This window comes from Dermacentor silvarum, chromosome 8 (genome assembly GCF_013339745.2).
Source record: "Dermacentor silvarum isolate Dsil-2018 chromosome 8, BIME_Dsil_1.4, whole genome shotgun sequence".
Taxonomy (NCBI): domain Eukaryota; kingdom Metazoa; phylum Arthropoda; class Arachnida; order Ixodida; family Ixodidae; genus Dermacentor; species Dermacentor silvarum.
Window position 1 is genome coordinate 127,459,463 of NC_051161.1, and position 27,128 is coordinate 127,486,590.

Consider the following 27,128-nt stretch of genomic DNA (forward strand, 5'->3'; position numbering starts at 1 on the left):
AAAATCGAAACTTCCTGATGTTGCCCTTTAGTCAACACAGCTTGTTTTCATGGGCATTCGTAAGCGAAAGGGCCCTAAATATCAGCATGACTTGCGGAGGTACATCGTTAATTTCCTCTAGCGGAACAAATCCCACGGGATTTTCAAGGATTACAAGGAGCTCACGGGTATTCAAGTAGTTTCAAGGGCCCTTGAACTTATACTGTCAATATCAAGGATATTCAAGGATTTCAAGGGGCTGTGCGAACCCTGCATTACAGAACGAAAGTAGAACACAATGTTCCAAAAAAATAAATGCCAGGAAAGGTAAAATCAGTTTTCTTCTGTAAACATAGATCTAAGTTAGCAGTGGAACAAATAAACCAAATTTAGCTGACTGATAATGGTTTAACTGCGATGGTAAAGAATAACACAGACGTTCCATGTCAGAGTTCCAAGCGGCGTGCAACAACATTCCAATATTTGTAATGTTTGGTTGCATAATATTGCTCATTTTTTTCTAAGTGTGTCAGGGTACCTAGGTTATGTATATTTTATCTCACTTCATATTCAAATTGAGTGCTCAAACGATAGTGGTATAGTTTGTGAGCTGTGATAACATGTGCTCTATGGAAAAAACCTTCAGTTGTTGCATTATAACTAGCATTGTACACATGGCGTAGGTATCGTTTCTGCATAACGTAAATTTTTTTGTAGGTTGGACAACGTAAAAAGAGAATTATAAATCAGTATTTTAAGTTTTGCAGATGGAATGTATCTGAGATGACCAATTATTCCAGTTATTCGAGCTCGATTTGTCGCTATTAGGTTCACATGAGATTCCCAGGACATGTGTACAATAAATGTCACACCAAGGCATTTGAAATGGTCAACAATATCAACACGACGAGAGTTGAAAATAATATCGGCATGAGGAAAGACTGGCGTATTTTCGGCCCAAAAGATGACTGCTTTTGTTTTATTTTTGTTAATCTTTCATAGAGTTATACGAGGACCACTGTTGTAGCTGAACTATAGCGTCATTACAATTACAGATAAGGTGATTGAACTTACTACCAAAAAAATAGGCTAGTGTTATTGACATATATAATAAATTTGGCGTTCTGATTAATATTAACAATGTCATTTATATAAAGGTTAAATAGCAAGAGCCCTAATATGAAGCCTTTTGGGACACCACAATGCAGTGTAAGAACTTATCGCATTAATTTGGTCAATTGTAACTCACACCGACGTATACCATAAATATCCAACTTATCCAGCAAAACTTCATGATTCACCAAGTCAAAAGCCTTGGAAAAATCGACAAAAGTCCCACCAATCACTATTTTCCTGCTTTCAAGTTCAGTTAAAATATATTCCTTATGGTGAAGCAAGGCTAATTCTGTTGACATGTTCCTCCGAAACCCAAATTGGTGAGGCGTTAATACAATGGAGCTTTCAGCGAAATTCAAGACCCTACAATGACTTATTTTCTCAAGAGCCTTTGAAAAAAATTTACTAGATAGATACCAGTCGGTAATTGCCTTTTCAATTCATTTGAAAATTGAAAAGTCATTTCAATTGCCCTTTTCAAAGGCACTACTTTGGCAATTTGCATTTTTATTGGAAATTTTGATGTAGTCAGACAGATATTAAAAGATATTCGCCAGAACTGGTGCAATTACGTCTGCAACATATTTCACAGGTTTTATTTGAATTTCATTGAGATCCCTACTGCTGCTGTTTACAATTGTGATTATTGAAATCACTTCCTGTACTCTGACGGGCTGCAGAAATAAAGATTTAAAAACCCGATCTACTCCATGTTTCAAAACCCGATTAAACCCGATCTACTCATGTTTGTAAAGAAAGCATTGAAAGCATCAGCCACTTCCGCCTCATGCAAAACTTCGCCCTGAATGGTAGTTTGGATATGCAGCTACGGTGATTACCACGCCGTAGTAGTGTACTTAATTTGTCCCAAAGCAGCTCGCTTGGCACATTTTTTTACATCTACAAAAGACGAGTACTGTTCACGTGAAATGCGCAGTATCTTGGGTATTTTGTTTGAATTGTTTGAAAATGGTCAAGTCATCAAGATTACAGGTGTCAAGAAATTGTCTGTGGAGCCTATCTCTTGTTCTCATTTGTTGATAGAGTTTGTGTGTTACCCGTGGTTTCAGAATTTTTCTATTTCTTTGGCACCTTTTAACAGGAAAGTGAAAAGAGGTGGCGTTGTTTCCCAAGAGTTGTTTTTTACAGAGGAAGCCAATGGCGTTTTTTGCGAGATCTTTCAAGCAGATGAAGTTGCCTATTGTGGGTGAAGTTATGTTCTTCTTTGCGGGGTTTTACGTGCCAAAACCAGATCTCATTATGAGGCACGCCGTAGTGGAGGGCTCTGAATTAATTTTGACAACCTGGGGTTCTTTAACGTGCACTACATTGTCCATGAACACATTTGGCAACACTCGACAATCAAGAAGCATGAAGTACTGCATCGTTCGTTTGAAGCTGCAGAGCCAGTTCAATACCTTGCAGTTTACTCTCAATGTTGTCAAGATTACAAAGATTGCAAGAAAATTGACATGTGTGTGGCTGAAGTTCTTTTTTTCTTTTTTTGTGGCAACATTTGAGCAGGGTCAAAAAAATATAGCTCGAACAAGTTTGCCATGAATTCGACAACAGCATTGGACTATTGCTTGGAGCAGACCAAATGTGGCAGATCTGGACAAGTGAAGTCATTTCTCATATGAACTCGTCTTGTAGCCATGAACACAATGTACTCTCAACTTGCATCGCCTATGTGCTACATAGCTGTATGCCCAACAAGTGAAGCTATGATGACATCTCAGCCGTTTTGAGGACTTAGAAAATATGGGAATTAGTACAGACTACGATCCAACCCAAAACTATGCTTGACGAGTTCCAGTATTCTATACAAGTATGGAAGGACGATGTGAAGTTTTTTTGTCTTGGGAGTTTGAAGAGAAGGACACTCTCGGAGATAACCGTCATGAAGCTTGGAGGCAACAAAAAGTTTTAGTACAACGGCTGTTGAAAAAAGAGGACTTGCTTTTGAAATATGATAAAGCTGTGTGACACTACCTTGTTGACGGATATGCTGAGGTGGTTGCTGAGAGTCAAGTCTTACCAGACCAACGAAGACACATTTATTACATGCAGCGCAGAGAAGTTATGAAAAAAGATAGGGTCACATAAATTTTTCACTTTGTGTATGATGCATCAGCTTGTTTTTTCAGGTGTGCACACCGCAGTCCTGGTGCTGTTCTCTATCAATAAAAGCTTTTACTTTATTTGTTCCCTTTAGTAATATACATAACTTTACTTGTACAAAATGTAAGCCCTCTACATCTTAATCTTCACTGCAATAAAACTATTTTATCATTACCATAAGGCAAGGACAAAGCACGCCAAATAGCCTAAGTAATTTTTATTGGGCCCTTGTTTGTTACTGCTCTTTCAAAATTCTGTACTCTTGTCTAGGATGGTCCAAATGGACAAGAGAAAGACATTCAGTGCTGCATTTGCCAGAAATTATGTACAAAGAGCAAGTGGAGCCGTCCACCAGCAGAACAACTTAATACAAGCTGCACGGCAAGTTCTTAGTGTGTCGAAAAAACTTGCAGGCTTTCGTGAAAACCCGCTGAACTAAGACGAGCCTACTAAAAGTAACAATACATTTCATGAAATTTATCCAGTGCCCCGAAAAATAAAAGCTAAAGAAGAGAATACTGAGCGGAGCTCAGTTCTCCCCTGATCTACTCGCAAGGCCAAGTTGTTGGCAAAGGCTGCCAGAAGACTCGTGGTCTTGCCCGAAATGTAGACATCATAGAAAAAGGCTAACGGAATCGAAGGTGAAGTATTCGCAGTATTTATTCAGTGTGCATGCAAGTCAAGGAAGTGTTTTGCCACCCACACAACTCGCACCACAGGGAACTGGCAGTGTTTGTTTTGCAAGAGGTTGTGTAGCAAAAGGGCACCATTCTGTATGTGAAGTCACAGCGAGACAACCGATGAAGCCTGCTTGGCGGCTCACGGGACCGCCTAAAGTGCCTCATTTGCAAATACTGAATTTTTTTTTTTTTTTTTTTTTGGGGGGGGGGGGGGGTGTCTCATTTTGCCCCTACACCTGTCTCATTCTGTTGGAAGGTCAGGGCTTAACGAGACATTACATACTTCTTTAAAATAATTATTTGTTAGGATAATTCCAGTGACATTACTTTGTCAGATGAAGACGGCAAGAGCCCAAAGACGGTTCTCATTGTAGTTTACAATTATCGGAAAAAAAAATGACAAATCTGCAAATTTCTGCTCATATTACCCTGCCTTACTAATATGTTCTCTACCAACTGCCATAATGGTATCCCAAGTAACGCCAAAAAGACAAGGATAGACATAGGGACGACAACCCATGGTGCAGACCCCCTTCTGAGAGAAGAAAAAAAAAAAAAAAAACACGGAGCACGTGCCCCCCCCCCTCCTCCTCCTCCGAAAATGTGTGAATCAGGGACAAGGAGGTTTGTCAGGGATACCTGGCATAAAACGACGTGCGGCAACACCGCCTGCCCTAACGATATGTAGTCTTAAGTGCTGCATTTTCATGTTATTAGCACGTGCGTTACTGTCAATCATCTTTTAACTGCACTTACTATCACAAAGACTCCGCCAGGCCCGCTCATGAGTATCAAACAAGAACGACGATTACAAGGCGCAACAGGCAATGCGGCTATGTAAAAAGAAACACGACGCGACAGTCACTGTCAGACCATGGTCAGACAAAATGAAGTTTTACGTATGTGGCCGTATGTGGCCCCACGACTCCATCGGGACACCGCGCAGTGAACTTTCGTCAAAAGCGCGAAGTAGATTTCCTTGAAAACAACCTCACCAAAAAATGAAGCCAACTGATCACACCGCGGCTGGCCGTACGAGGGTCATGGCAGGGAACAATCAAAGTGAGGTCGTCGACTGTAAACAGTTGCTGTAAGCCGTGAGCCCGTGGGCGGCCGAAGCGGTCCCAAGCTAGCGCACATGGCCAAGACAATAAAAAAAAAACATGGCCGGCTACGCGCGCAGATGATGATGATGATCTATTCGCATCTCCTTTGAAACGGGGCGGCGACAAATAGTCACCTAGCCTGCTTGATTTTGAAATCGGAAAGTAAATTTTCAAAGGCCATTTTCAAACTCAACGCCTCAACGCAAAGTCAAACTCAACGCCTCCTACATTTCTAGAGGAGGCGTTGGTCAATTTTCATCAAAGCACAGAGGTAGACACCTGCAAAGCTTTCCCTAAAAAACAACCGTATTTTGTAGTCAACTTTAGGAACTTAAAAGTGCAAGCCTCATCTGGTGTCGTTCAGTTATACGCGCTTTGTAAATGTAGGTTTAAAGCGCAAAAAAAAAAAAATGTTTCATAGTCTATTTTCTCAAAAAGGCCGCAGTTACTCTTTAACTTGCAATTTTTTTTCGCGCACTTATACGTAATAATTTTGTGTGGGAAGTTTCGTGGCTAGCATGAAACGAAATAGTAGCTGTTGCTAGGTCACTCTAGCTGTTGCTATAAATACGAAACAACGAAGTGATGTCGGTGACGTTCGTCATACGCACGACCGACCGGCACGCGGTGTGCGAGTGTAGCCATAGCCTCCTAGGCGGGCTAGGCCATCACCGTGCTTCTGTTGCTTCTGTGTCCAGCCGGCTGTGTCGTAGTCGTCGTAGTTGTGTTGGCGATAGAAGCCGCTGCTGTTCGTGCGTTGACTAACAGCGAGGGAAAGCCGGAAAAGGCCGAACTCGAAGGAACGGAAAATGGCCACGCTGACGAAGACGAGTCTCCGAGAGGCGCTGCATCAGAAAGGAGTCCCGGTGCCGCCCGGCTCCCCCAAGGAGACGCTCGTGCGGCTCTACCGCAAGCACTTTCCCGGATCGGACACCGCGCGCGACGGTCTCTTGGACTTTTCGAGCGACGAAGAGGCGGATACCCAGGCGAGTATGGCTTGTCAGCTGGGCATCGGGCGGTGCTCGGTCGCCGGCGGCCTCATGACGGCCAGCCATTGGCGCCGCGTTCGAAACGGTGCGCGGCCCTTTGCGCGGGTTTCCGTTGTAGGCGTCGGCCCGCTGCCGCGGTCCCTGCGTTGTGAGCGTTGAAAGTGACAGGAATCCAGTGGCACGCTGCCAACTTGGGCAGTTCACCGTTTCCTCTGACGCTTAGCCTCGTTTGATACCGGGGTCATTCCTCTTTGCTGACAGATGTTGCTCGACGTGCGGGTTGCATTGGCCACAGCTACTAGGCTGCTGCTGCTAACAATAATTTAATTGCGGTTCCACCTAGTCCTCCAGTTTGCGTTCTTTGTCGAGATCCGGTGCTTTCTAAAACGTTCGGTTGTCTACTCTTGTTTTATCCATAACTGGCTATATACGGTTAAGAGAAGCATCTGAGAGGTCTGTCTTTGTACACACGATAAAAACGCAAGCAGTAATCGCCTATTTCGTTTGTCGGAACAATATGCCATGGAAGAAGCCGCTGCAATGAACTTGTTCACAAAGAAAGGGAACACCACCTCAAAGAATAGCATGCCTGCTTTGCTCTAACTACTGTCGCCTGCCGCATATGTTTGTGCAGCTGTTTATCTGTGCATTGTGCAGTCACCTTTTCTCTTTCTTTCCCCAGAATTGCTCCTTGCCATCGTTTCACGTTTTTCTAAACACAGCTGTGGCCAATGAACTTAATTTTGAGACATATTTTAGGTTGCCATTATGGTATAAATCCTTGTTCACATGCTCATTTATCGACAAAGAACACCTTTGTCAGCACGGAGCTATGAAGTTACAGTGAGCAACTCCAAACAGCCCGCTCCGAGGTACGCAGCAAAGGCTGCTGGGTTCGAGATAGAGCACTAAGACCATTCACAGCCTGATAGACATGCAGAACTGTGCAGAATGCTTTTCATTGGCGGCAGCGTTAACCACCTTCATTTAACAGGATAACCCTCGGACAAGTGGTGTTCCAAGTGGCATGACAAATTGCACGCGCATTGTGACCCTGTACCTGCGATTACATCGTCCCGGGACACCACAGTGACACGACGTCCTTAGGCCATACGTACGCCCAAAAACATGATGGCACTTTTACCAGCACCACCGCTCTTTGAAACCAATGCTGGCAATCTGCACGTCTATTAGTGGACCCTGGAGCATGCACAGCCTATCTCGCACCCAGCAACCACAGTCAGGCGTTGCCCGACAAACTGAGCAGGCTGCTCGCGTGCTCTGCTCAGAAGTGAATTGCACTGCACCGTGCTTTGGGTGCGCATTAAAGAACCCCAGGTGGTCAGAATTAACTTGAAGCCCTCCACCACAGCGTCCATCTAGCCCATTGTGCAGCTTTGGGGCATTAAACCCCACAATTTCATTCTGCGGCGTACAGTGTTTCAGAGCAAAGAATCGGGCAGTAACAAACAATTCTAGCGCATTATGGTTGATCAGTGTCACAAGATGTTGGCAACAGCACAGTATTTCAACCCATAGCTACACTCCAAGAGCCTGTCTTGGAGGATCACACCTCCATTGAACTACTATCATTCCTCCACACTATTCAAAGGCTGGTGGTGTCAATCTATACATAAAGACATTGTCTAAGAGTCCTTTAAGAACACTTGTGCCATGATTTAAGTGCACATCAGAGTTACCATTGACCCGTAAGTTGACAACTGTTGTAAATAGTGTACAAAATACTCTGTAGGTGGCAGATACATGCAGCTGAACATTGTCAGTCTCATTGTAAAGGTGGCCGCCCCACTTGAGTGATAATCACTTCAGTTAGATTTTTGACAAGTGAAGGAGTACCACACATTGAAATTTGTAGACAAATAAAGTATGGTAATGCATGTTAGTCACAGCAGCAGTTGTGCGAATGGAGTAGAAAAATTCGCATCTCTTCTGACATTTGTGAAACATGCTCATCCTAATACTGCATGTGCAGAAGCTGTTACAGTTTACGGCCTGCTCCTTGAGTAACTCTCAAATCCTCCTTCCTCACCACATGTTGCTCTGAGGGGTTATGACACTTCTGAAGCATTCGAGGAGGCACTGGAGGAAAGAAATTTAATCTGACAAAGTGGTGCACAAAGCGACACATGACTGGTTTTACAAGCGAACAAACTTTCTTTCTACTGTAATGCAGTCACTTTGCAAGCATTGTAAACTTCTGTTGAGTGTGGGGGAGGTGATATAGTAAAGGTATGCTTAAGGTTTTGTTTTTACTGATGGACCTTCGTATTTGGACAGTATACAGGGTGTCCCACATAACTTTAGCCAAACTTTAAAAATATGCAAATGTCACGTAGCTGGACAGAACCAAGGTAATGCTGTTTGCCGTCGCTTGGAGATACTCAGATTATTTTTTGCATTCCGCCTAATTAGATAATTAGTCATAATTAATTAATCTACTTCTTGTTTATTATAATTAGATCAAAAGTGTCAATGAGAAAATTGCAGAGCACTATGAAAAACTCCCGATACAGCTTTCTGTTGCTCAATGCGTGCAATGTAAGTGTTTTTCCGAGCGTGAAAGAAGCCGCAAATGCATGCAAAATTGCCGCGCGACTGGCCGCTCGTACCCGCTTGTGCCGCCATGTTATACCCGTGTCACACGGGCGTTTCGAAGGCCTTCCAAATGATAGTCAGTTGACTAAAAGGTCAAGTTCGAACTGCTACACGAGCGGTTTCGAAGGCCGTCGAGTCAATAGTCTATCGAGTCAACGGAGCACTCCACAACTCTATCGAAATCTCGATGGCCTTTGAGCTACGGAAGCGGAAACAGCGCGAACATGCCCTCTCATTCAGTGTGCTCGTACTCATGGTTAGAAAGAACAAATCGAACCAAAATGCTCTAAAAACACTATATATGAGTGTTATTAATTATTCAATAAAGTATTTTTTCCACTTGACATGTGCAAACTGTACATACTCTCGACAACAGCGACGTGCTTGTGTTCATTCCTTTCTCCATGTTGTCTAGTACACTCTCCCTCTACTCAATGTGCTGCCGGCTGCCGTCATATCGCCGCCATTTCGCCATATAAACAAACATAAAAGAAATTATAGTGCTTTTAAGGGGTTTTAATGTTTAACTTTTGGTGACATGAAAACGAAAATAAAGATCCGCAGCGCCACACAATTTTGCGAGAAACGCCTGAACCACTCAACGGCCTTTCAAATGTGCCGTGTAGCAGCGCGACAACTCCTTTGAGTCGATAGAGTTGTGGCGTTTCGAAGGCCGTTGACTGGAAGGCCTTCCAAATATGCCCTGTGTGACACAGGTATTAGATGCCTGCAACATTTACCCACTGTCCTCATTGATGTGGAGGTTTCGAGGTGGCCCCTTGACTATGTAGCCTCGCCCTGCTCTCGGTGTGATCTATGGGACTCCGTTGTTTTCTCGAGTTCCCCATACTTAAAGCCTATTCGCAACAGGGCTATGGGTGGATGCCACAATTTGAAAAAGCAACAATCGTGAGCAGAAACTGGGATAAAAACTATGTGAAAAATTTCAGAAGTGGAAGAGATCTTAAGGATTCAAGATACCCGTATCAGCCCCTCTTCACTTGCATATTTGGATAAAGAAGTTCAATTCCTGTGCAGTTATAAATTTTTTTATAAAAAAAGACTAAGGTGCAGCGAACGTGGCATTTTTACAAAGGAATTCCTAGGTGAGATGGACAATTTTTGCTGCTAATAACATGAGCTTCAGAGGTCTGAGTGACAAATTCATTAATGTTCATTACTTCTTTTAAATAAATTCTCTCATAGATACAAACGTACATCGATAGATACATAGCCCCCGGAAAATGTCTGAAGTGTACCCTGAGAATGCTATTTCATCAAAAGCTGATGGAAGGTACTATTGTAAAACCTATGACGTTCGTTTGTCAGAGGTGTGACGACCAAACACCGTAAGTTTTAAGATCGTATCTCTACATTCCCTCAATGAATGTGTTATTGCCACCACTACACAGGACTGACAGTTACAACATATACTTTTAACGGCACGAAAACAGATGCCACGCACACATACTAAGAACAGTTTACACACTTCGGGCTGTGCCTTTGTCCCTACAATGATAATCGTCTGTCCTGCTTGCATTTCCTTTCTTGAAAGCTATGCAGTCACCTGTTCCCTGTGATGAATGCTATGTCACACTAATAACAAGCATGCCGTTTGTGACTTGGAACTCAGTGGCGCACAGCGTTAAAGAAAGGAAAGTAGGCATGCAAGTTAGGTGACAACTTTTGTTGTGGGACAAAGATACGCCCCAAAGAGTGTGAACTGTAATTAGAGCGCAGAGAACATGACGCACACAAGCGCTGCTACCAACTGTGTGCTGTTTCTTTTACCTTATTAAAGCAATGAGGTAAACCGCACCAACTTGCCCAACGACAAGCAAGTAGTCCCTTTGGCAGTAAGAAATCGGGTACAAATTTGTACACCATGACTGAGGCACATAAGTCAATGCTTTGTCAGTTCCTGTTGCAACTACAGTTGGCGAAAACCTTTTTTTCTCATTGCATTGCTTGCAGGAAACATTGCAAGGCAACTGTGCTGTGTTGTGTGTCTTAGGTGCAGCTTTTTTTTTTTTTTTCCCAATAAGTTTCCTCAAGTGAACAAAGGTGGAGGTGTTTACTTCAAAGCTTACAAGTTTTCCTACATGTCAGGTACATTCATGATCAGAGGTTGGCAAATGCTTTTTTCTCTTTTTTTTTTTTTGCTCCCTCACTTTCAGCACACGAGCCTCGTCCTCATTTTCGCCTTGCGCGATTTACCTGCTATCCCTAACCCTCGGTGCATAATCTTCTCACTCTCGGCTAAAATGTGTCGCCTGCCCTCGCACACAATTTTGTTAATTTCAATAATCAGTTTATTTGTCACACAATTCAAAATTTATCATACATTGGCACTGCTAAACAGGAAGCATAAATATAAACTTTTTTTTTTTCTACAAACCAGCTTCAGTGCTAATACAAGCTGCATATTGTTGTATGTTTGCAAAAAAAAAAAAAAAAGCTCTACTGTGTTTTGCCGGAAAACATGCAGCAGCGGAACAAGCTGTTCAAACTATTGCCAGATATTTTACGTTGCATGTACTTGCATGTACGTTACATGCTTGTACTGTTTCACAGCAATAAGAGTGTCATTTTTATATAGGTATAATAGCTTGCAGTCAATCTGGTGCTTGGACAACATCTACAATAATAAACGAACGATTGTTGTCTTTCCTGCACAATTTGCGATCTGTGCCCACTTTGGAACCTTCTCGCTCTTGGCTTGCTAAGGTCATAGTGCCACTCGAAGGCACTGCGAATATGCCTCGACGTGAGCCTTTGCTGCAAGGTAGATGCATAGAAGGTAATGCACGCAGATTGTTTCATTAATGTGGCACTGCACGCTAGTATTTTAGCAGTACAATCACTTTCATTACACACTGCATGCGTGCACCTACCAGATAAAATTCAAATATGGGGAATAGATGACGTAACCTTCGTTGACTTTATCGATGAGAGCCGCAATAGCAAGAGATACAATTAGAATGATAGAATGTTGTTATTTGGAACAGCAACTCAAAAAGTGTTGGCTAAATAAGACATCACTTTTAAAAATCCTTGTATGCAGCTCTTTAGGAGTTCTTCCGCCAAGAGTGCACTGAGGGAAATTTCTCATTTATCCAAGTATTCATGAACTTTGGGTCTAATAATAACTTTTTGATGGGGGAGAAGTGCAGAAACTCTCGTCTACTTTGATTTAGGTGTGTGTTAAAGAACCCCCACCAGGGGGTCAACATTTACCCAGAGCAATGCCTCCTTTACTAGATGCCCGTCGCGTTGCTCGCTTTCCCATTGGGGCGGCGGTTCCCTTAGTTCAGCATAAATTCCGTGAGGCGGCGCTCGTTGCCTTTTCAACTTACGGCGGCAGCGGCAGTCAAAGACTTCCGCTGGTGCTTTGATAGCGCCTGCAGACTCCGAGATGGTAACAGATGCTACGGTAATCCCAGAGGCCGCAGCACAGGATCTAGGTTGCAGACGTGCTCTACAAGCGACGCTCGTTGCCTTTTCGTGGAGAGAACAGGGAGAGGACAAGGAACCGGGTTTACCGGACCACGCGGCAGGCGTCTAGTAAAAGAGGCATTGCCCAGAGTCCCCCACTATGCCGTGCCTCTAATCAGATGGCTGTTTTGGCATGTAAAACCCCAGAATTTTATTTATTTTTAAAATTTCTTTTATGTGTGGGAACTAGGTGCTTGGCAGGGGCAGAAAGAATGGACACAATCGAGAAGCTGCCTTGCTTGGCCTGTTTTCCACCTGCTCACCTCACTTGATGTCTCTCTCGCTGCAGGGGCATGATACCAGCCTACCTGTGGAGGTGTCCCAGGGGGTGCGTTCACTGACCAACGACGAGCTCTATGCCAAGCTGAGGGACTTTGGCGAGCCAGTTGGCCCCATCGTCGGTGAGTGTTGCTAAAGTGGCGGAACTGTTTTGAACACTTGTGCCAAATGATTCGAAGCAGTGCGTTCTCTCGTGTACTGCTGTGAAAGACCGATTGCGATCTGCTTTAGCAGGTCATTTCAGCCACATCCTCCGTTCTGTAATTTGTCACTGTAGCCATGACAAAAGTTGGCGTACATGGGAAACCTTTATCGGAATTGAATGAACAGGGAAAATTGGCAGTTTCTACCTAAAGGGCAAAGCATTGGCAGTGTTGGCAAGGTTTAGCATGGTACTTGAACTCTTCGGACAGTGTTCTAACTACGCGCTGGTGCGACTGTCCGCTAGTGTGTGGACTATGCACGGGTGCGGCAAAATTTTAGACACCCTTAATTACTTCAACACGTCGCATATGTAGGGCCTCTTAATGGCAGCACACAGGTGCCACTGCGCTGTCCATGACGAGTGGTGCCAGTGAAATAATTTTCAGAATGTCTGCACTGATATTTCTTGCACTTTTTAATAGTCCCTACATTCAGGGTAAGATGCATGCACTGTGAATTAAATATGCTTGCATAATTCTTTGCTGGAACTCTAAAAAATTCTGAGGAATAATTCAGTCGGGAACATGGATCTGGTTTGAGCAACTTTGACGGTAGAATGGTATAGCATCTGCCTTACCTGTACAGCATGGATAAAAATGTAGTATACTTATGCGTAAATATATATATATATATATATATATATATACGGAACATCACGGCGACAGCGAAAATTCACCTGGAGTGTCCATATACTGTAAAAATCTGCCTATAACTCACACCTGCATGTTCGAGGTGTGATTTGGGAACACCAAAACTTGAAAAAGAAGTTTTCATCTGCATTTAGTCTGAGGAAAACAGTCACTGAAAGCATTTATTTCCATTGCACTTCACTCTTTAGTCATCGTTGTTTGTTGCACTTTTCCTCCGAAAGTCCCTTGTCGGGATATCTATGTCGGGGATAGAAACTCCTCTTCAGTGTCATCAAGTGTGTTCGATATTGAGCATTTCTTGAATGAGTGACAGACGAGCTGCTCGGGAATGCAGGCCCCAGCGTCGGCAATCCACGAGCAGAGCATCACTGGAGAGGCCTGTTTCAGCCATCCGGCAGGAGTCACTTCAGGCTCTCCCTACCTTATCCACTCCGTATAGCAGCGCTAAATGCAGTGTTTGAATGGTTTATTTATGCACACATCAAGCGGTTGCCGGACTGCAGCAGATGAGCTCGGTGCTGGATTTGCACAGCAGTTGCTTCACCAAGTCAGCCAGGTGACAGCGTAAAGCTCCCAGGAAAGGTAGTGATGGGAGCCCCAGCAGTGCTCCGGGCTGCTGAACACCACACAGGCTTCATCCAATCAAGCACCAGTGCTTCATCAATCCACCCTGTTTATGACAGCACACAATATTTTTTTGAAACTTCTCTTTTGGCTCATCCTTCCGTTTGAACACCATGTAAAGTGGTAGCTTGTGACCATCTGCCGTGCAGAAAATTACGGTAACCCGCATCATCTCATTTCCACTTGTCCTCGCGGAAACTTGCCTGGATCCTTTCTGCTGCACCGTTAATGCCGAGGGCACGTCCAGATATAGTACTGGCATTTGATTGGCGTTGCCGATCTGGCCTAGCTGAAAGTTTTGACTTTTTACAACGAAATCACGTGACACCGAAAGACCACAAGCAGCTCTTTATAGCTTTCTAGTAGCTTCTGTGATATTGTGCACCGACGTAAAGAAAATTCAGCGCAGCGCATAGGACGAGACACCCAGTGCTTACTTGCCTTGGAGTCTGTCCGCAGAATGCTTTTTTCTCTAGAAATCTCTCTTGCCTTTGCTTGCAGCAGCTTGATGTTGACAGTGAGGTGCGCAGCTCGTTGCTCTTGAACGAAGTGTGTCAGATCCAGTTCAACTTGAGGAAACTCTCCATTCTTCGGCCCCCTGGAAACTTCTCGGGCCACTGCACACAAAGAGGGCTTCCTTTTGTTTGCTTCCTCTGACTGCGAATGCTGTGCTCGTTCACACCGAACTGCCGCCCTGCAGCACAGTTGCCGATGGTTTCGGCAGCTACAATAACTTTTCTTTTAAAAGTAGCCCAATACTGCTTTTGCGGTCCTGACATCATGCCAAGCGTGGCCGTCGCAAAGTCATAGTCGTTACGATGGCGACTGATCATGGTGCAAGGACTGCCTGATGATGAGAGCACTGAGCAATACTGGAACTGCGAATTTGGCCTGAAAATTGTTGAGATACGCATGTAGTATGGGGCAGAAATTTCACATTGTAAAATCTGGCAAAACACCTCGGACTATATGCGGGTTTTTACGGTAGTTGCTTTTATAATAAAACTTAAACCAAGACACAGTAGTCCAGTTTGCTTCTCTAATGTTTTACAGTGATAGCTGTTATGGGTTCACTCCCATAATCGTAGTGATGTCTGCTGGTGTCTGTCACAGGAACTAGTGCTTTGTGTGTAGTTTATAAAAAAATAATTGCAGTTGGTGCCAATAATGTGAATCGGTGAACGATAGCCGATGCAATATTATGCACAGTAAGTCTTGTGCATATAGCTGCAGATTCCACTCAAATGTAACGGCACTCTTGTCCATTCTACCGTTGCTGGAGCAGAGAATACTGTGCCTGCAGAGTGCGGTCATACTGCTAGTCGATATGACTGGCTGACGCACTGTGATTGGCTGATGCCACACTCGGCAGCATATATAAATGTGGCGGTTTGATTTGGGACACGAGGCAGACACGGGACACACAAGAAGCAAGTTTATCACACCAGGACTTGTACACGAACTGAGTGATGAAAAGACAATGCTACGAACGAGATAATACAATACGAACAAGATAACATTCAAGAACCTGTTCGCACTTATGGCACTTTAGCATTAACTTTTCTATAGCAAGTTTGCAAGATGCGCTCAGCACGGCACTGTTAATTAACATGTTTTCAGATGCATTTGGCACGTTTATGCGTAAGTGCTGGTCAGCACCGAGGGCCCCTAACGGTTATTGTGTCAGTCGCAGGAACTAGTGCTTTGTAGGTAGTTTATTAAAAAAATATTGATAGCAAGGCTTCTATGCTGTGGTCCACATACTTCCGTGGGAAGTCGTTGACAGCCTGTACACGGCCTGTCATTGTTCCTATGTGTGGTAAGCAACACAGCTTCCACACAGGCTCTCCACTTCCACGAATTCTTCAGACAGCAGGATAGTCGGCCGGGGACAGCAACATGCCCCAGAGGCTTGGGCCACATCAGACGTGTGATGGTAGGCCACAGCCACCAGCTTGACCCAGGAACGTCGGTGCACTGAGAGCGTCGGTAAAGGGACTGCAGACACAAGCACTGCCTCAACTGCCGAGGGCCTCGGGGTGGCAGGAGCGCAGCAGCCACTAGAACCGCATCTGGATGTTTCCGCAAGCATCGTCGCTGAATGCGGCACCGCCGAAATCTCGGTGGCAGCCTTGTGTGCGCGGATCTTGCACCACGCAACGCATGGCGCAAGTGCTTTAAAGTCATCTTTTGTCGAGCATTGAAAGCACCCAGAAAATTCAAGACTTCATAGTGCTGTGATGGCCACTCGTTGCAATTAAACCAGCATGGAAATTAAAATTCATGCGTAGCCGCTGGTGAGCAAAAGGCAGGATAGGTAGGATCAGGGAGAAATATCCTCGTCTTTCCACTGCACCGCCACTGGAGAGCACCACTTTTCCAAATAAGATGACTCGGACCTCTTCTCGAAAGCAGAGCTCTCGTGCTCATCCACAAACGTGTACCCCACCCAATCCAGCACGAAGCACTGCTCAGCTTGCTACACATAATAGTATTGTGGCAGCTATAGCGTTGCTGCTTTGCATTATTGGTGAAACTGCAATTCTTTTTCATTGGTATTGGTGAATTTCAATGGTAACATCGGTGTTGAGCCTGCTGTATAGCATTTTTTGCATGTGTAGAACCTCTACGGACTTCTGAAGACGATGGTGCAGCTTAGGATTCCTTGTAAGCTGCCTCCTTTGTGACACACGCTATTGGAATTGCATAAAAATTGTGCAGTCAACTTGATGAGAATTTTCTCTGCATTGTAGGCATCTCTTGGCATGAAACAAGTGTTTCAAGACTTTTGAGCGCGACTAACAATTTAAATTTAGTGCTGGCCTTTAGTGTCCCTTAAAAGTGCTATTGCTGTCAGACTTAGTCCTATAGAGGCTACCACATGCAGACAATATTCAAGCAACAAATGAAGGGACAGGCAGACCTTGTTGTGGCATGGGGCAAGCAAATGGGCACGACATTGCGAAAAAAAAAGTGGCGACCAATTTTAATTGTTGTCCGAGTAAGTCGTACGCCTGTAAAAAAAAATCTCAGTTGTGCTATGAGGCCAACGTTTCAACCACAGTGTACTAGATCTTGATTTAATATGCTGTCGTGTGCCGCCATTTCTTAGGTAAAAATCAAAACACTTCAGCAGTTCTCGGTGGCATCTCGTGCCTAACAGCGTCAAAAGAACCTGATCTCAATAATGACAAAACATTGCCAATACTTTGCCCTCACTGTGAGATGAGGCCTCGTAAAGGCTGATTTTGCCATCTATTTCTGGCTGTCGCAGGGGAGAGCAAGTAGCAACTGCTAATTCAGGTTGAATAGAACGGACTGGTTGCTGCCATGTGTTGCTCAAGCATGCTACCGGGTAACTAGCGCAGTGACAGATTGTCCTCCGCAACGTTGAGACTTGTCGCTTGAGAATCGTGTGCATGCAATTGAGCCTTAGCTTGCGAGCATGTAGCTTGTGTAACAGCCGGCATGTGACATCTGTCTACAGCAACTGTAATCTGTCATCTTGCCAGCTGCCGTATTTCAACCACAGCCATTACGCCCACTGTCGACAGGTGCCACATGCCAGCTTGACTGATTCGGACCGAGTAGCCAATGTTCCACGGCGCTGCCTGTGACGTGCTCGCGCATTTGGGTTAAGTCTCACTGTGACTACACTTAACAACAATGTGAAGCTGGAATGGTAAATTTCTGGAACATATTTAGCGAGCCAAAAAAATGTAAAATGACGACTGGCTTGAAATGCTAGCTTTAGCTTCTGGTGTCGTGTAATTCGGATAGCATATGCTCGAGACTAGTTAATCGCCGATCGATAAGCAAGTGTTACTGTTCCATTCTAAAGGAACCCACTGACTCGCCCTTAATCTTCGACAGCTTTTTCTTTCCATAAAAATGGCTTGAATGTACGAAAAAAACCTTGAAATTCATGAAGCCATGTTAATGTCGCAGCACTGTGGTTTGAGCTGAAGATTCAAGAGGGGAAACCCTGTCCTTCATTTTCTCTGGTAATAGCCAACCACTATTTGTTAAATAAGCACAAATTGAAGCTTGAACTAATAATTTACCAGAATAAACTAACATGGCTGTTCCCTCTAGTGCCCCCTTTAAGCTGTTGCCTAATTTTGGGCCGACATGATGCATGCACGCAGACACAACACGGAGCCTGTACGAGAAGCGCCTACAGCGATACATGAACAGCGGTGGCACTCCCAAGCCTGCTACCAGCCATCAGGGCAACAACACGGCCGAGTTCTCTGCTGCGGAGGAGGAAGCTGAGAACGACGATGACTATGAGGGCACCCCATTGCAGGACGTCCCTCCGTCCCGGCTTGGAGTCGGGTATGCTTGCGTAGCTTTTTCCTTTCTTTAAGCTAAGCTTCTTTTGCCTACCTCTCCACAATTTGGTGTGTCGATGTTATTGTCTACTGTCTCGTTGAGTAATAGCTGTCATTAATTGTGCTACCATTTGCTTTCGAGGATATGATGCGAGATTTAGCCTGACTCGGCACTGGGCGCATCGACGTGCACAGCTGACAGCATTTCCGGCACTCTCTGTGGCAGGAACGACTTCGGCAGTCTACTTAGATGCGTCTTATGCCAAGTGATGCGAAGTCACGAGAAGGTGAGAAGTTATCGAGAAGCAAGCGTTGGCTGGCGTGGGCAGTTTCGTTAGCCAGACTGGGCCTCTGCCGCGGCGTTCAAGGTCAGCACGTGAGAGAAAATAGAGGAAGCGAAAAGGAGAAGCGTTCACTGACATTTTCTCCGTGTGGCTGAGACGTAGGTACGTACATACAAGTTCCGCATGTACGTGCTCTATGGCAGGGTCGGAGCAATGCCCCTTAAGCCCCTGAAACTTTGTAAATCCAAAATCAAAAGTGATGGCTGACTAATGGAGTAGCACACGAGGAATAAGGATTATAAACAGGGATAAGGTGCCTCAGAAAGGCTGGTCGACAGGTGCCACATGCCAGCTTGACTGATTCGGACCGAGTAGCCAATGTTCCACGGCGCTGCCTGTGACGTGCTCGCGCATTTGGGTTAAGCCTTTCTGAGGCACCTTATCCCTGAAACTTCGTAGTGACACTCACCTCCTCCTTCACTCCACCTTGTTTCTCCTCTTTCGCGCTCCCTCCTCGATTGTGGCGCCGCCTACATTGCTTGAGTGTAGCAGACGACCTTTCACAGAGTGAATGCACGCATAGCAATGCAGTGTTGTGTGTGTGTGAATTCAGTGACGGCAACTTTTTTTTCCTGTTTTGATAACTATTTTTATAAGTATCTAAACGAGCGCTAACACCGTACCATGCCAACACCAAATGTATCACGTGCACTACATTTGTCAAGCGCGTGTCGCAACATCTTGTTGCAAATGGTTGTAAATAACACATTTACGATCAAATGCCAATGTGCTGGCCTCTAGCAAACTCTCAGTAACCTAAACAGGGTTCGTACAGGTTTCCAAGGCAAAAATTCAAGGATATTCCAGGACTTTCCAGGACCTGTCACAGGTTTTTCAAGGACTCAAAGCGGCATTTAAAGTAGGATTTCTTTACTCTAACATTTCCAAAAATGACTAGGTTTATTGCACTTACAATAAATAAATGTATGTCACAATTACAATAAAAATGTCTAGCCTTGATAACTTCTCGAGATCACAACACAAAATGAATGCTTACAACAGCGGCTGAGATCTCTCCAGTATAGGCTGGGTAAAGTTCACAAAAAATATTCAGAACATTCAGCATTGGGTTATTGCACTAAAATAAAAAAGAAATAAATGTACATCCCAATGATGTTAATAATGTCTAGCCTTGAATATTTTGCAAGTTCACAATACCAAAAAAAAAAGTTCACGAAACACAATGAATGCTCCCAACAGCTACTCTGACTTCTCCAGTATTAACTGGGCAAGTTTAGCGTACATTTCCAAAACATTCAATGTAGTCTTGCTACACATCCATTATATTATAACAAATATAGATGTATATTGCAATTTTGCAAAACATGTCTTGATCATTTCTCAAGTCTGCAATATTAAAGGTTTACACAACGAACACTCACAACAGCTGCTCAGGCTTCTGCAGTATTAGCTGGGCTGGTTCATCAAACATTTCTAAAACATTCAGCATGGGTAATGTTCCACCTAAAGGCACTGAGCATCAGTGGTAAAGTTGCTCCACTATAGCTCTCTTTAGCTTCACCTCGAGCGCAAGAGTGAAAGTGGGACAAGGTAGACCGACAGGCGAGGAGTGAAATGTACAATACGGTGAGGAAAGCAGCGTAAACACTGCCAGCCGAGCCAGCACCGAAATGCGGCACGGGTCTCTTGCTCCGTTCACGGTTTGACGTGGTGAAGCCTTTTATTTTTTACATGTAGTTCTGCAAAACAGAACCATGTGTGCTCACGCTGGTGTATTGTTTCTGAAATGGGGAGTTTGTCAGATCGACGCCGATCTACCACAGAAAGGAGGTCGCAATGTCTATATCGAGTGCATTGCTCATGAAATTCAAGGATTTTCAAGGAAGGAAAAAGTTCCAGGACTTTCAAGGGCATTGATAATGCACTTTTCAATTTGAAGGGTTTTCAATGATTTCAAGGACCTGTACGCACCCTGCCTAAACAATCCGCGCCGTCCTTGCCACTTTAATTCGCGGCATGTATAAGCTGCGACACTGAAAGGCTGGTAGAGGGCCCAGACGCACCAGCCTTAGTGTCCTACAGCAAGTGCGCCTGAGACATAGTGGCCGTACGAACGAATAGTTGGAACGAACAAGCAAACGAACGACTAAACGAACGACTAAACCAGCCAGTGAACGAGCGGGCGACCGCATGTTTTCTTTGCGTGTGCTCCACCCCAGCATCGTAATCTTCACACACTTTAAAGCTCGCGCGAATTAGCACATGCGTCTCAAAGACCTATGATGCTGTCGTTCGGCTACGAACGCACCCCGTAACTCGGTTTCGGGAGGGCACGCACGCTTTTCATCGGAGCCTTTGTATCGCAAATCCACCGAGCGGCCGCCAACGACGAGCGCAAACGAAAGGGGCAAACAAAGCTATTCACTCTAAAGAAGGCTAGTAAGTAACCACAAAAGGCAGAGTTGCTTTCCTAAGATGAGTTTTCACGCTCGAGCCTCAAATGTCAAAAGGATTGAGATGAATCGTAAAAGTTTCGTAATCGCGTTTGCACACACAGCTTCACGTGCCGCGAATTCAAGTCTGTTAGCATACACAACGATTAAGCTTCTTGCCTTTGCTGAAACTATTTTGGCATCCGAAGGCACAGCAGGTCATGCATGGTGATGGAAAATGCCATGAAGGGACATCGCACTTGCTCCAAAACTTAGTTCCAGGTGTTTGCAAACCAAAACACCACAGAAGAGCAACGGCGCCAACATGTGCTCCTCGCCAGTCGGTAGACGCTTCTCGGGCGAAAATGGCAATGGAACACGACTGTAAATAAACTAACCTAGCGCCCGGTGGCGCAAAGGCCCACGTGATGCTCTTAGGCCAATAGCGACATGGCGTCGGCCCGGACAGGGCTCGCGAGGAGGCGTTCTTCAAAGCGTGTCGCTACTTTACGAAGTTTGAGGGGCGGTCGGAGGCGCCGCCGCGTGATTTGGCACGCTGCTGAGAGCATTGCCGAGAGCATGTTTGAATTGACCGTCATCAATGCTTGCGCATTCTAATTACCGGGCATTTTCGCCAATAGGAATGCACATAACTTTGACGGGACCACAGCGTCAGTTCAAATAAACCGGAATTCACCCTCCACGGTGGCTCAATTAGCTAGGGCATTGCTCTGCTGAGCACGAGGTCGCGGGATCGAATCCAGGCCGCGGTGGCCGCATTCCGATGGAGGCGAAATGCAGAAACGCCCGTGTGCTTGTGTTGAGTGCACGTTAAAGAACCCCAGGTGTTCAAAGTTAATCCGGAGCTTTCCACTACGGCGTGCCTCGTAATCGGAACTGGTTTTGCCAGGTAAAACCCCTAAAAGAATAAACCGGAATTCAAATTAACGAGATTTGACTGTAAATGGATACTTGCAGCACCAGCATTATGTCTCGGTTATGTGTGTGTGTGTGCGGGCGTGTGTGTACTATGTGCTGACCTAGCCACCTGCAGCCCACCTCGGGTGGCAAAACAGGATGCAGAACTGGCATGCCACGTACACCACGTCATTCCTCTGCTGAATGCAACACGCCATTTATTCAGTGTGCCAGCATATTGCATACGCAGTGATGCCATCTGGGCATCACTGCGTATGATGACTGATTTCGCTAAAATGCTGGCTTGGGCAAATGCTCTTTGTTGTTTGCCAGGCATATGATTGGCTACAGTCGCTAGTGGTTGTTTTCTTTCTGGCATGGTCTACTTTGAATGATGTGGCGTCTTCTACATTGTAAACAATTCTGTGAGACATACCGAAGTGGTTTAAGTTGATTTGACCAGAGTTTTTGATCCTAGAATGAATCTGCCTCTGAGATCGTTGGTCTATTTCATGAATGTGCCCTTATCGCAACATTCACAATGTAGTTCTCCTAGGTTTTGGTGTAGTAGTAATGTAAACAGCAGAATGTAAATGTAATGTAGTAGTAGTAAACAGTAGAATGGCACCCACGCTGTCACCGACTGTCTCAACAAACGAGACAGTCGTGACAGCGTGGGTGCCATTCTGCTGTTTACTTTGACAAGCATTCAACCTGTCATTTGTAATTTCATTTCACGGCTGGTTTGTCAGAAGTATTTCTTGAAATAGTTTTGGGGTTTGTCATAACTCTGTACCGTACAAGCCGGTAACGAAAACTGTTTTTTCCATTTGGTTTTGTCCAGCCTGTTTTCTCCGATGCACCCACCTGTTCGGTGTAATTATGTCCTCACGAAGACACATTGCATTCATTTTAGGAAGTGGCTATTCCACCAGCAGAGGAATATCCGCCTTATCCCTGCTGCCTCTAGGTCGAACCAACCTGCTTTTCTCTAGTGTAACTTGGTCCTATGATATCATTTAGCATGTAAAAAAAAAAAAATTCGTTTATCAGCAAAGGGAGGTCTGAGGAAAGCACCTGAGATCATAATAATGCGGGAGGTGCATGATCTCCAGCATTCGATGGCTCCCTGGAGATCCTGCATATTAATGTAGTAAGCATTTGTTTGTTTTCTTGGTAAGCACTCTATGTTCTACTTTTATACATCGGGGGCACATTCCATTCAGGTGAAGTTTTATTTTGTTAGTTTAAACCTGTGAAAATTGGGTGCGTGTTAGAATTGGTTAAATGCCGTATTATGTAAAGAAGCGTCAAATATCCATTACCACTACACTGAGAAATGTACAATGAGACAGCTGACTGCACTAGTTGTGTAGCAGCTTCTGCAGTGTTGCCTGCTGAGCATAAAACTCAATTTAGTGTTTGCCACCTGTACTCAGTCTCTGCTTGGTTTCAGCACCCAAGGCGGCGTGTTCGGTTCCTTGAACGATTTCGAGGGGCCCCTGACAAGCCGGACAAGTGCCTCATTCACGGGGGCCAGCCCACCACTGCAGCAGATGTCGCTGCGTGCTAGGACGTGAGTGTCAACTTTTTTCTTGGATCTCATTCTTGAGTTCAAGGTTTGTAGCAGCAGAAAATTTGAACAAACAGACATGGACGTAGCTGTGTTCTGTGCACGGTGTAAGAAGGTAGGTGATCCGACGGCAGAGCGAGGCGCGGCCACTTAGTGTGACTCTACGCACGCTGCTGCTGCAAGGGGCAGCACCTGTTCTGGGGGCCACTTTTTCGCACGCTTTGCTGGCGCTTCTATGGGCACGCGCGGCAGAGGTGCTTTATTTCGATGCATATATGTCGTTCGCCTGCTTAAAGCGACTCTATTTGGTTGGAGGAACGTCCCTTTATATTTCTGCCGACATTCCGATTGACTCTGATGCGGCGAGCAGCGGCAAGCGCAGCGCGCCGTCTGCTCGAGCAGACGACGCGTCTCTCTCGTGTTGGAAATGACGCTATTTTGACAGTAAGTGTCATAAAACCTTCTACCTCCTCAGGATTTAGCGTCTGAATAACGAAAAATTGCATATCTTTAGGTATGGGTGCTTAAATGCTGACAGAGGTCGTAAATTATCCACTTTTGTGTTGCTGCTCCAAGGCCTCCTGAACACGTGCTGCCCCTAGCGGCGGCACTCACTTCCGGTCACACGAAATGGCCGCTCTCTCGCCCTAGCGCGGGCGCTCCGTCGGAACACCTATCTTCTTCCACCGTGGTTCTGTGTTTGTGTTCTACAATTTTCTGCTGCTGCAAACCTCAAAGAATGAACGAACTAGTTCAGTTAAACACCCTTTTGTCATTCTTGAGCTTTTGGTACGTTGCTCTCAAAAAGTTGGCATTGCAATGCAATTGGACAGCCTGTGAGAAAGATGCACCTATGATGCCGAGAAGGAAGAGGCATGCACATGTAAATAAGCTTCTTTGTTTTATAAGACCATTCTACCATTTCCGATGGTGCAATCGTCAATTTTTCATTTTGGACTCGTTAATGAAAGGAATGCGAGCCGGGGCAAATGTCACCAGGGCAAAAGAATGCAGCCCGCCACTGTTAAAATGCCCACGAAATGCGCGCCAGCGAATTCAAATCTGCATCACCCTATAGGAGCGCATTCTGTTGCGCATGTGGCAGCAGTAACGAATCACGACGCCAGTTTTCTTTTGCTTTTAGTTTTGCAGGGCGAAATATGGCCTTGAAGTTATCTGAAGTGCAATATGAAGATGGCGGCATTGCGTAAGCTTGCATTCTGTAGTACGATAGCAGCTCCCAAAGCCATATGCAAGAGCTGCCACGATGGCAGCTCCCAAACTTGCCACATTCAGTCTTGGGCTCCTTCAGAACACAATGTTGTCAATCTTTACCGCTAAAGAATAAACTGGGCCCTAGAAGACGCTGTCAAAGTCCATGACGTCACGGAGAGCTAGGGCGAGAACTTCAAGGTGGTGTCGCCACTCGCCTCTGTTTTTCGTTTCTTTCTGGCTTACCAAGCAGCTTCTTGCGGTAAGAGTGGTGTTTTCGGTATTTTTCCCTTTAGTGGTCCCTCTAATGCGTGGCTGCATGCATGCGATTTTCAAGCGACAGGTTTTGCGGCTCTCTCGCCACCTGAAAGTCCACACAGCAACTTCTGCCAGGGTCAGTGCGATTGCACAACATGGCAGCAACCAGCCCGCCCACTTCGATCAGAATTGTTTTGTTGCTATTAGACAGTGATGCTGTTCTCATAATTAACGAATAGATGTCGTCGGCAGCATAGCTCAGCATGTCTATCAAGAAGCTGTCGCTTGACTTTGACAATCGTTCTCCAGTCATAAATTGGTCAATATTTTGACTTATTTGAATCAAGCACGTTGAATTCGTGTGCAGGGGTGCGGCATCGAGAAAAGAAGAGGCCAGCAGTGGCAATCACGTGCAGGCACAGACGGCACAGCAGAGGCCGCGAAAAGGCTTCTCCCTGCTCCTCAAGGTGGCCATCGCAGTGGCCGTGGTCGGCGTCAATCTGCTCATCTATGCCAACCTGGAGTACTTCAAGTCGGATGTGCCCGTGCCTTCGGTGGTGAACAAATAAGCAAGGGCTGGTGTTAGTCATCATATTAACTGTTGCATTAGTTTAACTGTTTAACTGTGTAATGCATTTTAATTTTATCATGTTCTTTTGTTTTATCATGTCTAATAAAATTTTGAAGTAAACAATGTGGCAACTTTGCCACACTGTGTGTGCAGTTTTTGTGATCCTAGTTTGGGTTGCTTCTCAAAAGAAATAGCCTGTTTACACAAATAGTCGTACCCATTTATAACGAACTTGATAGTTCTGCAAAAAGTGGTAATTAGAAGATTTAGTATTGAACTAGTTTGTTATACATGCACTCAACCTTAAAAACGCTCCAAAATTAACTGCACTGAAGCTGGCGTCGGCAGTTATAATTCGGCAGTACTCTGGTCAGAAAACCAGATTTTCAGTGTAATTTTTGTTCCCGCACCTAGCTGCAAACTTGCGTTGGAAACAGTCCATCTAAAGAACGGAATGCAGCGTCGTGTAGCTCTTTCAAAACGGCACCCGTTTCCAATCGCCTGTCATTTCGAAACTGCAAGGGCGGCCTCCGTTTTTTATGCGATAGCTTGTGATATATTTTACTACCAATGGGACATGACTGTATTCTGCACGCGAGAGCAAATTGTCAACTTCTGTAAACTTCTGCGGCATGCTGTCATTCTGCGAAGGTCTCGGCATTACGACTGGACGTCAGCCACACAAGAGCTGTAAAATTACTGTTATCCATGTCGCTTCAGGCAAAAAAAAAAATATGCTATCTTGGAAAGGTAAAACGTCAATGCAAGCCATTATCAGTAATCGACGATGCAAAAAACAAAGAGCAGCCAAGCCGTAATCTCTTGATAATTGTGTAGTAACCGCCTACCATTTGCAACCTTGCGGGGTGGCAGCATTCTTGCCGGCTTGAGCCGCATAGGGCTAAGTCGAGAGGAACGCTCGAGTGGCTGTTGTTCCCACGGTGGAAAGACATATATGGTCATTCCAAATCATTGAAACAGCCATAATCCACAAGGCGCTACACGGATAAATGTGCAAAAATGAGTGATGTCGTCATGGCATCCGATATCGCGCATGCACCACACCATGCGGCACACCTCCGCCCTGGAGGCGTGCCTTGAAGGCGTGACCTTCTTCACGGTTTCCGAAATCCAAGTGAGGCGGTCGCTTGCTCATCTCGAAGGCCGTATCATCGCGGTTAGTAGTGGGGTGTGCGCTGCCTTGCGCCCAGTTCGGTCGTGCTTCCGTGCTTTGGCACATCACGTGTGCCCTATTTTTACCGTAACTGGGTTTGAAGCGTTCATTGTAGCAGTATGGCGATCTAAAGAACATTCATTATATTTGGAAGCAGTATCCATAGGGAGGGTTGGAAAGTCGGAAATGCACTGAAATGTGGTCGTTATAACCGATAGATCAGTATAAGTGGATTCGACTGTACGTAAGTGTGGTTGCATAAACAGAGACAAAGTGCCTCGAGAAGGCCAACCAACATTTTGATAGCCAGAACTATCTTTGTCAATGGCGGCCTTGAACATTGCCATGAAAAACTGTTGAAAATTGATACAAAAACAGGAAAAAACAACTCTAATCAAAAACCAATCTTCCGCGCAAGCAGCCATGTTGCACCAAGACGGAGCTCTAATCTAGAAACGCTAGATTGTGGCTGAAGTCTCCACAAAATTAAAC

General features: G+C 45.1%; 1 protein-coding gene across 1 annotated transcript; it reads left to right on the forward strand.

The window, feature by feature from the left end:
- The first annotated feature begins 5,586 nt into the window (after positions 1-5,586).
- LOC119461690 (lamina-associated polypeptide 2) lies at positions 5,587-25,614 on the forward strand. Its single transcript, XM_037723057.2, has 5 exons — positions 5,587-5,988; positions 12,392-12,503; positions 18,008-18,197; positions 23,305-23,424; positions 25,259-25,614. The coding sequence occupies exons 1-5, from the start codon at positions 5,812-5,814 to the stop codon at positions 25,458-25,460; spliced, it is 801 nt and encodes a 266-aa protein (XP_037578985.1). The 5' UTR covers positions 5,587-5,811; the 3' UTR covers positions 25,461-25,614.
- Positions 25,615-27,128: the final 1,514 nt, after the last annotated feature.